We start from the raw sequence: 13,209 nt of genomic DNA, 5'->3' as shown, positions 1-13,209 counted from the left end.
TGTATTAGTGATTATTACTTCTATATTGAGAAAGAAAGAAAGAATTTAATAAATATTTTCAAAGTTCAACACAAATTGCTTCATTAAAAGTTCATTACAGTCTGCAGAAGCCAAATTCTACTCTGAGCCGAGCAAATACACTCTTAGAAATAAGGGTTCCAAAAAGGTTCCTCGGGAAGGGCTGAGGTTCTACCTGGAACCATTTGTTTTTCTTGGTAACACCAATGGTTGCAGTAAGAACCATTTTTAGAGAACCCTTTAAAACCCTTTTCCTGAATAAAGGATTTTAAAAGGCTTCTTGGTAACACTAAAGGAGAAGGTTCCACCTGGAACATAAAAGGGTTCTCCTATGAGGACAAGCCAAAGAACCTTATATGGTTCTATTTAGCACTTTTATATCTATGTCTGGCCTTATTTTTCAAATGGCTAATTTTGCTGTTCCTGGTATAATGTCGACAAGGTGTGTATCTGTTTTACGTGTAGAGAGAAAGAAAGAAAGAAAGAAAACATCCTATTTCAAATGACCATGCCACGACTTGCCATTGGGGGGCGCTTTCTTCATGTTGTCTTTGCATGTTAAACTTGTTGAATTTGCATTTTGAACTTAAACAAAACAGACTTTTCAGACGTGTCGAATAACCTGACAACAGTTTGTTCCATAACGGTATTGCCAGTGTTGCGTGTCACAGACACAGTTGCGTATCTGCAGTTTCCTTTGGCACATGACTTTTAAACTTGACACTTTGGCCTACAACACGGAGACTGGCGTGTCTCACGGTGGTTAACCCTCTACACTCCACTTGTCAGGGAAGCGGACACAGTCACGCTGAGCCACGCCTATTGTCCATGTGCTTCATTCAGCCCAGTCCCTCATCCCCTCCGCGCCACAAGCTCAGTACTTTGCATAAAATGTGGATCAGTAGGGCAGCGCTCCCTTTGGCACTTACAGTGTGGTTTTGATGGCTTTGATGGCTTTTACCGAACACACATATATATATATATATATACCACGGCTGAATAAGCTCATCAAAGCCCCCCCGTGCGTGAAGGAGAGAGAGGCAGAGAGAAAGGACACTCCGCAAGTGTGAGCCAAATCCCACACAAACACACAAGAGACAAGTTGGAGCGCGCGGAAAGGCGGTCACATTTCCTATACTGACCTGCAAAACGTGATTGATCAGTGGGTGTCTGTATCAGTGTGGGTGTGTGTCTCTGTCACAATAACCCCCCCCCCCCCTCTCCGTTCATGGATATGCTGACTCTACTTTCTTGGAATCCATGAGAATCGTGTTATCTTCGCTCGTGCAACAACATCCTCGTCACGCTCGCTCTCTCGCTCGCCTCGCGCACATTGTTATCCAGAGCGCAGAAGACATCCAGGTGTCCACCAGACCGCACCACACGAGAAGTGAGCTCGAACAGCAAACATCTGCCTGCTCTTCCGCGCGAGGGAGAACTTTACGCGCACTGAGCCTCTTTGCGCTCCATGGAGCAGGTGTTTATTGACCAAAAGCCATTTCTTGACTCTCTCGTCTTTACAAGGCGTTTGCTCCATAGTGACATTCTTCAAGTTTATATAAAGTCATCGACGACAACAACAAGGAACATGGATAACAGCCCAGGTAAGACTCATTTAAACACTATGTCAACATGCTTTATACTAAAGTGATTATGATCTCATCATAATTATAACTCCATTATAATAGTGATTTTGACTTGTGAATCAGACTCGATTAACGGGTCTATGATTCATGTAAAAGGATGGACTGGCTTTAATTAGGTCTTAGCATTCAATGAACAACACAAACCATGTCTCAATCTAGGGTTTTACTTATTTAATGGGCCATTTATCCAAGATGAACATTGCAGTTGGGCATGAGTTTTTTTTTTTTTTTAATGACATGCACCAGAGCAAGTTTTGGACTAATACTGAGCTGAGATTTACCTGCACATTTTGGGAACACCATGGTCATTTATTAAGTGTAACGTCTTTACGCAGAGCCTGAGCTGCAGCTCCACACCTATTGAACGGTAGTGAGGCAGAGCTCTTCCTGTTCCTCTTCATGAAAACAAACTCACGTGGAGCAACAGAGTCCACGGTCTGTCTGTCACTGTGCCGCAGCCGCGGCTTTGACTGCTGCGCGCTCAGCCTGCGTCATTTCACATGAGGAAAAGGAAATTCTGGTGTTTGTTTGTTTGTTTTGGAGTATCAAGGTCATCTCATTCGCTGTGGTACTAAAGTTAATAAACGCACGCCTCTCCGTTAAGTGGTATTAGGCAGCGTTTCCTCGAGGTCAGCCGACGATGAACATGCTTAAGTGGTTCCCTGAGTCATTTACAACAGTCTGCCACGGTCACGTTCCTGCACAGGTGATGGGCGCACCCAGTGCTCTTGAAAGCCGCACTAAACCCACTCATTCTTATTTACATGAACAAAGTGGGCCAGGCTTTGTCACGCAGATGATAGCTGTAGTATTAGATGATAAAGTAGTTTCTGTTCGTGTTTTATTGCCGTTTCATGCGTTTGTTTTCTTTTGCCCTTTACTGTCCCATAAGTGTTTTGTCATTTTATTTCCTCCCCTCATAAGTGACCACCTTGGACTTGGGTCAGTGCCCTTTCATATTTTCATGTTGTTATTGGAATACACAAAGACTGAGCGTGATCTAAACAAAGCTCATAAACATCATAACAACCTGATATAAAATATGGCTGCTGTGGAGCTGGGCTGTTGGGCTCATAAAGTCCAAGGGATAAAATGAGATTGTGTGTGTATTCAGGACCTTTTCTGGCATAAACACTGACCTTGTCAGGACCAGAATGGAGACAAAAACTTCTAAGGAATTGGTTAAGTTTAGACCTAAATACCAAACCATTGATCTGGTTATGGTTAAGGTCAAGGGGTCAAGGCTTTGCCCAAATGCATGGAAGTCAGTGCCCGACTTACAAAGGTAGCTGTGTGTGCATTTCTTATCTCTTTAGGATGTTTTTCTAGTCTTAACACGGACCTTATCAGGACCAGACTACAGTACAGGTCACACAACATCTTTTCAGAGGTCCTAAGGTATAAATCAGCTATGGTTAAGATATGGTCAAGGTTATGTATGATCTACAGTGGTGGTTGGGTTGAAGGGCTTAGGCATGTTGCATGTCTAATGTCTAATGCTTGAACAGTGCATCTTGTATATGGAATCTTTGCCAGAATCAACATTTAAATCAAGCCAGAACTCATCCATGGTCAGCTGCACAGTAACACTGGAGCACTATAGTGGTTTAAGTACAATGACGGTTTTATGATATATATCCTTACTGTGTTTGCACAGTGCATACATATACAAATATATACTGTACATGTGATACTGATATTAAAGTATATCGAGATATATATTATTATTTAATTATTTATTGTTGAAAAAAGACGGATTACATCGTCATTTGAGACCAGATAACGCATTTTGCTAATGGTAATCTTCGATTACGCTGTAATGGAAGAATCTCATCATTTTATGCATTTCTTCATGATGAAAACTCGGGTGTTAAGGCCACATGTTGACACATAAATGTCCCCACGTGCAACGTCTCGCTGACAGCGCACGCGCAAGCTGCTGCTGCTGCAGCTGGTGTGATGATGATGATGACGATGATGATGGCGATGATGACGATGCGCTGGTTAATTTGGCTCTTCGGTGTTTGAGCTCCCCTGGGCGACGGGTGTAGCGAGCTGTGACTGTTGGCCGGAGGCTCATCAGCTTCACGTCTTCTTCCCCACTGAATGGCAAGCTCCATCAAAAGCCCTCCCTCACGTGTCTTCCCTCGCAAAGCCGCGTGCGACGCGTGAGACACCCGCCCCTCACGCCGCCCTCTCTCCCCTTCCTCCCTCCCTCCCTCCTCCGCTGCTTCCCCTGTTCTCACGGACGCCGCTGTGCTGATGCTGCCTGCAGTGGTGGGGGAGAGCTTGGTCAGTGGGTCAACGATTCCATGTATAAACTTGTGCCTCGCTCTTTCTCTCGTCACGTTTTCTCTGGTCACGTTGCCCCCACCCCACTCCACACACACACACACACACACACACACACAGACACACACACCTTCTTGCTCATCGGTTTTCGTGAAGACACTCTCTTTTACCCATTAAAAACCCAACCCCTAACCCTGAATTCAAGTCTTCGCCCTCAAAAAGCCCTGTGAAGATGTGAGGACCTGTCAAAATGTCCTCAAATGTGTCCCACTACAGACATGCACACACACTGAATCACAGATTGCAGTTTGGCTGATGCTCACTCAGTTCTGACTCTGTCAACATCTGTCCCCAACTCATAATCGCTGGGTTTCATGTTGCAGATCCGCTTAGTGTGGAACGTGACTCCGCTGACATCACTGTCAAACATATCAAACATACCCCCCCCCCCCTCTGCTGCAGAAACTGACACCAGCAGATTACAAAGACATGGACAGTCAGCTCCTCCAAAGACAACAACATTCCTCTGAAATGGATGATTTCAATAGGTTTGAGAGACAAGTCCAGCCACAACTACAGGAACAGGCTCATCATAGCAGTTTTTTGTGCCTGATGCCAGATTTATATTTTCCAATGTTCAATCCAATTATTTTGATCAATAGGGTTTCAGACTATAGGTTTGAAAATATATTGTGGTGTTATATAAATAATACAGCTGGAGTGTGATACAGCATCCGTACATGGGAGAAGAAGAAGTCACTGGAGGCACATAGATAGAGTTCCATCAAGTTCCTGTGATATTGACCTACTTACACAAGTCTGAGTTAATGAAGTCTACTGCAAAGACTCGTGCGGCACATGCAGGCAGTGGCACACAGTAACTCCCACTTATTTTCCTCTGACAGCAGAATAAACACCCCCATTGCTCTGCAGGACGCTAAAAGGCAGACAAACGCTATGTTCCTCTGATCTGTGTGGCTTGGTTGTCGTGTATTATTAGGCGAGCACCAGTGAAAGTGAAAGATTATAAAAAAGAGAGGGAGAGGAGGAGAGGAGAGCTGCCTGTGAACTGCTCACGTTTCTCTGCCTGCAGTCCCAGGCAGATTAGTGCTTGCACGGGTAGGCTAAGGATAAAATGGGCACCGAGGACTGACTGACTCCTTAATCAATGCTGTCTGCAGTGACCTAAATTTTAACTGCCGTGTGCACGCTGTGACAGTGCACAGCAAGCCCGATTGCCTGCATGGGAAATCCCACAGAGTGTGATGATAAAAACCATGAGAGGAAATGATGTGAAATTCAGTGTAAATTGTGGCACACCACTGTATCAGGATGGCACCATGATACTAATGTTGCCTTATGCCCATTCAGGTATGGAAATATAAAGAAGAAGGAATGTTTCATATAATAATATAACTTTTACAGTCTGCACATATGCAGCACTTTTTCTTTCTTTCATACCCATTCACACACTGGCTCACAGTCACCAGGAGCAAACTGAGGTGAAGCATCTTGCCCAGTGACACGTCGGCATGTAGACTACTGTTGCTTGTAATTATCCCTGTTTTTCCATATACTTGCCCCACCATAATTAACACATTTTCTTTAATACTTTATATAATAGTGCCATCTGCCTCATGCTCACCATCACATATCACACATCACGTATTCCGCACAAACCCCGGAGACCCTTGCAAGTTTCAGCTACAGCTGCGTGAGTGCGAGTGGCGCATGCAATACATTTTCTCATGTGTGTACCTGTCACTTGGGCTCTGTTGCACCTGAGAGTGAAACACATGCATGCAACCCCCACGTAAGTGCTGCTATAGACTCAATTCATTCTGCATAAAGGCCACATTATACTTCTCCGACTGCGAGACCCCTCGAGCCTTCATACTTCTCCGTCGTGGTGCAATTTCCCACCCGATCAGTAGGGGTCGCTACGCAAGGTTGTTGTGCTTTTGGCTACAGTGAGCAATGGCGTCTGAGAGAGAAAGACTGTGGAAGCGGAATAACATTGAAACAGTCGCCTGTTTCTCACTTTTCTGTGTCACGGAATGCAGTTTTAAGATAATTTGAGGCGAGAAATTGGCCATTTAGAGTCTAAGCATGTGCGACTGTGTGTATTAAGATATGACGTATTTGTAGTTTGGCAGCGACGTTGTCGTTGGTGACAATGTCGTGCTGACGCAGAGGCTCTCCGACAGGCTCTCCGTCGATGCAGGGGGCTCTGCGTAACCTTCGTAGAGCACTTTACGCAGGAGTATAAATTGGGCTTAATGCTGCCAACCAATGAGATGACTGTTGGTTGTACAGTAATAACATTTTGAAGCTTGTGATGATACTGAAACTACATGCAAACTGTCACTGTAGCTTGTCATCGACGATAACGTTTCTACTATGACTAAAGTACAGTATGCATGTGATTGTTCTGGTCCCCGCCCATCACAAGCCAAATGGAATGCAGACTATAAAAAACTGTTTATGACTCTAGGGGTCATTCATAAACTCATGTACATGTGAGTGTTCAGGTGGACATGTGTTGTGAGGGCTGGGCCACCACTGTCTGCGTGTAAGCTCAAGAAGAGGTGAGGCTCCAGCTTGAGTCTGTCTGTCTGTGGCTCTGGCATGAGTCAACAAATCCATGGACACGTGCTGGTGGAGGGGATTAGCAAAACATTTGAGCTAAACAAATACCTTGTGAGGCAAAGGGCAACACACAGGGGCAAGCCTCATGCTGTCACACTTATTATGCACGATTTCCACAACAAGGCTGAGTTGTTGTAACAACTGAGCATTATCATGAATTTTGGATGACGGAAATTATAGGCACGTTGACGTTTGCTCGGCTACACGTGCAAGTCAGTCACGAGCACGAGTTTTAAAGAGGACCCATAAGGGTTTCTGTGTAATGTGGGTATTTTAGTTTGCATGTAAAGTTGTCACTTGATGCCACCTCATGCCTGGGGAGCTTCTCGCACAAGTCGGTGTTTCTAAACACAATAGTCCGACTTCAGGTTGTTATGTGTGTATTCAAACAGACACACGTGAGGACCCATCGCGTCTCAGCCTCTTCCGCAACGCATGACTGGAGGGAGAGGATGCGAGTGAAGCCAGAGTTAAGGACAGTAACATATTCCATACTGTACATGACATGACGTGACGCAGGCATCAGCGCGCAGGAAGACTGTGTGACTGCGTTGTTGCTGTGCTACCAGCGGTATTTTTATCGCCCATGCACTTTATCCGCTTGAGCGCATCATAACGTCTATTAAACTCAGGATGAGGCAACGACGCTGAAAACATCTCTGAACGGTTTCGAGGAAAGTATAGGATTTGATTCTAAGATGATGTCACAGAGGAGAGTTTCATAAAATTAATTCTTCAGAGAAGAGATTTTTGGGTGAAGAAACTACGACCAAGATCTATAGGGAGCTCCCTAAGTAAATAAGTGTGTTTCCACCACGTGAAACTAAGAGGATATAAATGGAAAAGTATTTCTTTTGGCCCCATAAAGGGCCCTGCTCGGGGATTAGTTCTACTAAGTATAGTCCAGGAACATTCTTGGTGGAGCTTGAAGGGCTGAAAACACATGGTTGTTCTCCAGTGTTTTTCAGCCAATCAATCTTCACACAATAGCCTTACTCCTCACATTTAAACATCCATCAGATCAGATGCCCATGACTTCAATCTCATGTTTACTCTCACTGTGTTTGTGTTGTTCCTGTGAAGGTGGAGGCCTGGCATTTGATTTGACAGTTTCCCAATCATCTGATCAGTTTTAGTAAGACTATTGTTTCAAAGTGAATACACATTCATTTCAAAGTACATTAAGTAGCAAATGCTAAATATCATTTACATTTAAGAATAATTATCCCTCAAAATCCATCTTGACTTTTGCCTCACTTTAATGGAGATGAAACTGGAATCAGGATCAGAGGGTTTAAGAAAAAAAATTGTGTACAACCACAAAATTGAAGAAGGAAGCAGCCTTTCTGACTAGATCTCCTCTGCTCTGTTTCAGTATGAAAGTAGAGCGTATCCTCAGCAAAAATGTTGTTCTCAATACTACATAAAGCTTTTACAGAGTGGGCAAAAAAAATGCAACTGAATTCAAATCCTGAAATCCAATCCTTCTCTCATCTGCAGGAGTTGGAGGGGTCATCCTGTATGCAGGCTCCTCAGGCAGTGCCAGTCCCAGCCCTGGCAGCCCCTCCAGCGGGTACCAGACACAGTCGCCCTCTTCACACTCCCAGCCCTCATCTCCAGAGGAGGTTACTTTCACTGACATTGGGCCACTGAAACAGAGGACATCGGGGTGCACCACCCCATCCTCCAAACTCATATTCCAGTTCCCAGATGTCTACAGTGGCCCCTCAGTAGCAGCCACCCCACAGCACAGCTATGCACACCCCATCGCAGGAAAGAGGCCATGCGGCATCCCAGGAACTTTCACAAGTAAGTGTTTTCCTCGATGTCAGCATGGTTTATCGGTTTATCATTTATGTGGCTGCTTCTCTAACTATATCTTTATGCTCCTTCAGAAACCGGTGGAATGGTCCTGCTTTGCAAAGTCTGTGGAGACATCGCATCTGGTTTCCACTATGGAGTGCATGCATGCGAGGGTTGCAAGGTAAAAAAGCCCCGCCCCATAAATAAAGAAACATAAAATTAACAACGTATTGCAATTGATTAACCATTTCAACATCATATGTGTGTGTTTCAGGGGTTTTTCCGACGCAGCATCCAGCAAAACATCAATTACAAGATGTGCGTGAAGAACGAGAACTGTCTGATCATGCGCATGAACCGCAACCGTTGCCAGCACTGCCGTTTCAAGAAATGCCTCTCTGTTGGCATGTCGAGAGATGGTGAGACATCCTGACACATTTTTTAATGAGAGAGACCCTCATGCATTTCTGTAAGAACACCACAGTGCCCTGATTAGCCAAAGCAGCAGGGAAATATGAAGGCGGAAAGAGACGCAGTACTGATATGTAGGTCTGTTTGAAAAATGTAATGCGGAAAGTCTTTTGAGGTCATCGTGCCAGTAGCTCAGTCACTCCCTCCCTCAGCAGCCCTGCACCTGCCTTGCTCTATTGTGTCACTGCGCTGCTAAAGATTACCATCTGGCCTTGCATCACTACCCAAGATTCTCAGTGTCTTTCTTTTGCCCTTTGCAGCATCTTACTGCAACACTGTTACCTATGAGCTCCTGTTCAGTTCGGCCCCTCCTCCTCCTCCATGTACCCACCATGTTCCCTCAGCTCGCTTGCATCTCAACCCTCAGACAGTGATTTATGAGAAGAGGAGCCCAGAAGTCCCCAAAGCTATCTATCATCCGGAAAACTGCAGCAAACACAGGAATTATTTTGGGAAAATGAAACGGGGTCAGCCTGATTACCTTGTGTATGCCTATAGAACATCTCATTGCAATTAATGTGAGGTTGGGCAAAAATTAAGAAGATGTAAAAAAAAAAAAAAAAAAAGTTGTGGTCACTGTGACAGAATTTGTTTAGTGTGACGCTCACATTATCTACTTTTAGCTCTGATTGTTGAACACTGATTGATCACCTATCAGCACAGATTCAGAAAACAGCTGCGCTGACCTAGAAAAACAATGCAGAATTGGGCATATAGTGTACTCATACATCATGACCTACTTGGTGTAGTTTTCCCCGTCTTCTGCCTCTCAGCATGGTTTCTGCTTGTCTCCACCTGCCAGTGCCCTGCATTGCCTAATCTAGTAAAGAGGTTAGTGTTATTTCTACGTGTGCTTGACATTTCTGGTGCACGGAGAAAATAGGGTGGAAAAACACAACTCAATCAGAGAAACAGTTAGGTGGACCCTCATGAAGGAGATTTTCAAAAAAAGAAAAAAAAAGCATAAAAGACCACAACCTAGAAACCCCTTTTTGCTCAGTTTCAACCATTACAAAAACAGGAAAACCACATGCAACTGCCTGCAGCCCACAATAAACAGAACACCCTGATTTCCTATACCAGGAAGTTATGTGACTTTGAATATGTTTGGTGCATTGTGGCACGACTCTTTCTCTAAGCAGAAGAAAATCTGTAGAGCAGCAACTCGTTGGTCCTCATATGCTTTTTTTTAACCAGCGTGATAGGGATTAATGTCATTACCATCGTCATGAATGGACCCTGCAGAGATAAATTGTTTATCACATGGAAATAATGGTGCATTGTTTTACAAATATGCTGCCATGCAAAAATCCGGTGCTTTACTTGCAAAAGTCTTTGAAGCTGTACCACCCCAACTTTTCTGCTCTAACCCTCTTCCATGTACACACGCTCTTTCAATTTATCACAGTCTCACAGGCCAGGTCTTATAATTTACTCACTGCTACACTCAAGTATGTACTTGAAGCCCACAACTCTTGGTCCTTCTCCCCTCTCGCGATGCACCTCTCAGTGCCGGTGACATCACGATCATGCTGCCCCACTGCCCTACTTACAAATGCAGGGAGGGAGAGGGAGAGGAAGGAGACGGGCTGGAGAGAGGAGAGGATGAGGCAGATGGTAGCAAGGGATCTATAAATAGCCTCTCCAGCTGATGGTTACTGTGGGAAAGGGGGGGGTGGATTTAAAGAAGAGAAAGTTTTCCTCTCACAACTTATATGATTCTCCTTGAAATTATTCAAGACCAAGAACCAACGTTACATTAGCAGTCCTGTGCTTCCGAACCAACATTTATTTAAAGGGAAGAGGCCCAGTGTAAATCTCCATGTTGCCACAGAGGCTGGAGGCTAATATGTCCTCTCTGTTTGTGTCTACCCTGTCCTCTATTACAGCTGTGCGTTTTGGCCGCATCCCTAAGAGAGAGAAGCAGCGACTTCTGGATGAGATGCAGAGCTACATGAATAGCCTCAATGAGCCAACTGCCATGGACATGGACTCAACTACATTGCGAGACCCTCTCCCCAAACTTGAAGACAACACCTCAAAGGAGGCCATTGGTGCCATTTCCAGAGCATACCATGACATCTTCACCAACAGCAACAGCAGCGTCCAGGAGAAAGTAGCCAAGAAAACGAACATCACCATTGCTACCACCAACAATAACAACAACACCACCTCTCTCTACTCTCAGGATGCCACTTTTCCCAAAGTCTCATCTCACCCTAACTTCACCCAGAGTTATCAGTCTTGCCCTGTTGCCCCTGCCACCCTAAGCCCAGCTGCCCCTAATGACAATCATCCTACATTCCACAGCGTGGACAACAGCCGCTACACCTACTTTGTGTCAGCAAATCACAATCATGACCAGTTTAATGGGACAACACTTCAGAGCAGCACCTCAGTCAATCATAATCATTTCCGCAACGCAGGAAGTGTCACAAATCAGCCGTCCTGCCCATGGAAATTAGCTCCAGGAGCTAAAGTGCTGGTAAGTGCAGGAGGCATCTTGTCGATGAAACTTCATTGTTGTATCTTGTTTGATCAACAATTTTTCATTCTTTTTTATGTCCTTCTTTCAGGCTTGTCCTCTGAATGCATGCCCTGTATCAGGGGCAGATCGTACGAGTCAGGAGATATGGGAATCTTTCTCTCAGTGTTTCACTCCTGCTGTTAAGGAGGTTGTCGAGTTTGCCAAGGGCATTCCAGGATTTCAAGAGCTTAGTCAAGAAGACCAGGTCATGCTGCTCAAGTCAGGCACTTTCCAGGTACTGATGCATATTTCAAACGGTTAATATTACCTTTTATTAAATGCTAAATTTGTCACTGCATGTCATGTGTCTTACGTTTTTTTTCTCTGTGCCACTTGCATGTTTAGGTCCTGATGGTGCGGTTCTGCACCCTGTTCAACGCCGAAGAACGTACCGTGACCTTCCTGAATGGACAAACTTACCCACTGTCTACCCTACGAGGTTTGGGCATGGGCTCCTTGCTGGACGCCATGTTTGAGTTCAGTGAGAAGTTGGGCTCTCTGGGGCTAGAACCAGATGAAATGGCCCTCTTCATGGCTGTGGTGCTGGTCTCTGCAGGTGAGAGAGGGGAACAATGTAAACATGTGTGTGGGGGGGAGGACTGTGACACTAATAATAGTAATAATGAATTGCATGTGGCCGTCAACCACTTACCCTGACTTCCTCTGTTCTCAGACCGTTCCGGCATCTCAGATACGTGGGCTGTGGAGCAGCTCCAGGACGGTCTGATTCGTGCCCTGCGTTCACTGATCAACCGACGTCGTCCAGATGACACCACCCTCTTTCCGAAACTCCTCCTGCGCCTGCCAGACTTGCGCACCCTCAACAATCTACACTCTGACAAGCTGTTGGCCTTTCGCATTGACCCTTGAGCAAACACACAGACAAAAACTTTTTTTTTTACACAAATGTATACAGTGCACAACACGAACATGTTCACACAACCTTCCAAGCCTCCTGCAAAATACAGAACCAAGGAATTTTGCAACCTGAGGACCATGCAGTGTTTTATGCACAATACAACCTTGTGTATATACATTAACCATAACACCTCTTGAAAGACAGTGTTCCATTAAAAAAATAGTGTAGAATTGCTATTATCTTTTTTGACAGATCACTTTCTGCATTATATCCAGTCTAATTAAAAATAAAAGCAAGTTGACCTCTGTTTATTCCTTAAGTCGCACAGTTTCAACAGGTCATCACTGAGCAGCAACTGAAAGATGACATATCGTAGACAGTTATTAAATATGTTTATCATTAAGTACAAAGTTTATCACATAGGGACCATTAGTGATGATTGACCATGTGTCAGTTTGTGTTTAAGAGAAAGGGAACCTGTATATAATATGAAGCAAAACCAGAAATATTAAGACAATTGTGTATCACTCTTTCTCAAATAAGCCATCAACATTAGCTCTGGAATGAGACCACTATTTCAGTATTTCGCTTGTAAACAATGGGTTGCAGTCTGTCTTTTATTACTTTTGACTAATCTTCCGGATAAAATTGGTCAATGGAAATTTACAAAAAAAATATCTGTCTGCATTAATTCTATCACAAGTAGCAGATGGAGAGACTCCATGCATGTTGTATTTTTTGAATTCCTTTCGTTTATATTTTGTCTTTTTACATATTATTTCACCCCAGTGTTTATGTATCAATGACTGAACTGGTATACAGTATGTGTAAGGGGTTGTACAGATGAGTTCAGTGTAAAGAAGAATGACCTTCCTGTACTGGATTAGGGTTTGGCCATTGCCAAGGGGGCTTTACAAAGGAGACGGTGGTCGGGATTCTCCGAT

General features: G+C 44.4%; 1 protein-coding gene across 1 annotated transcript; it reads left to right on the top strand.

Annotated features, from left to right (window-relative positions):
* Positions 1 to 6,584: 6,584 nt before the first annotated feature.
* Positions 6,585 to 12,276, top strand: nr1d4a (nuclear receptor subfamily 1, group D, member 4a; the record flags this gene model as incomplete). The annotated part of the gene is given in 9 exon segments (XM_083895277.1): positions 6,585 to 6,611; position 6,614; positions 8,106 to 8,414; positions 8,501 to 8,589; positions 8,683 to 8,827; positions 10,769 to 11,364; positions 11,456 to 11,641; positions 11,752 to 11,962; positions 12,080 to 12,276. Coding segments are annotated over 9 exon segments (1,761 nt in total).
* Positions 12,277 to 13,209: the final 933 nt, after the last annotated feature.

This window comes from Microchirus variegatus (genome assembly GCF_963457635.1).
Source record: "Microchirus variegatus genome assembly, chromosome: 9".
Taxonomy (NCBI): domain Eukaryota; kingdom Metazoa; phylum Chordata; class Actinopteri; order Pleuronectiformes; family Soleidae; genus Microchirus; species Microchirus variegatus.
The sequence above is the reverse complement of the archived record's forward strand: the minus strand, read 5'-3'. Positions and strand labels throughout refer to the sequence as shown.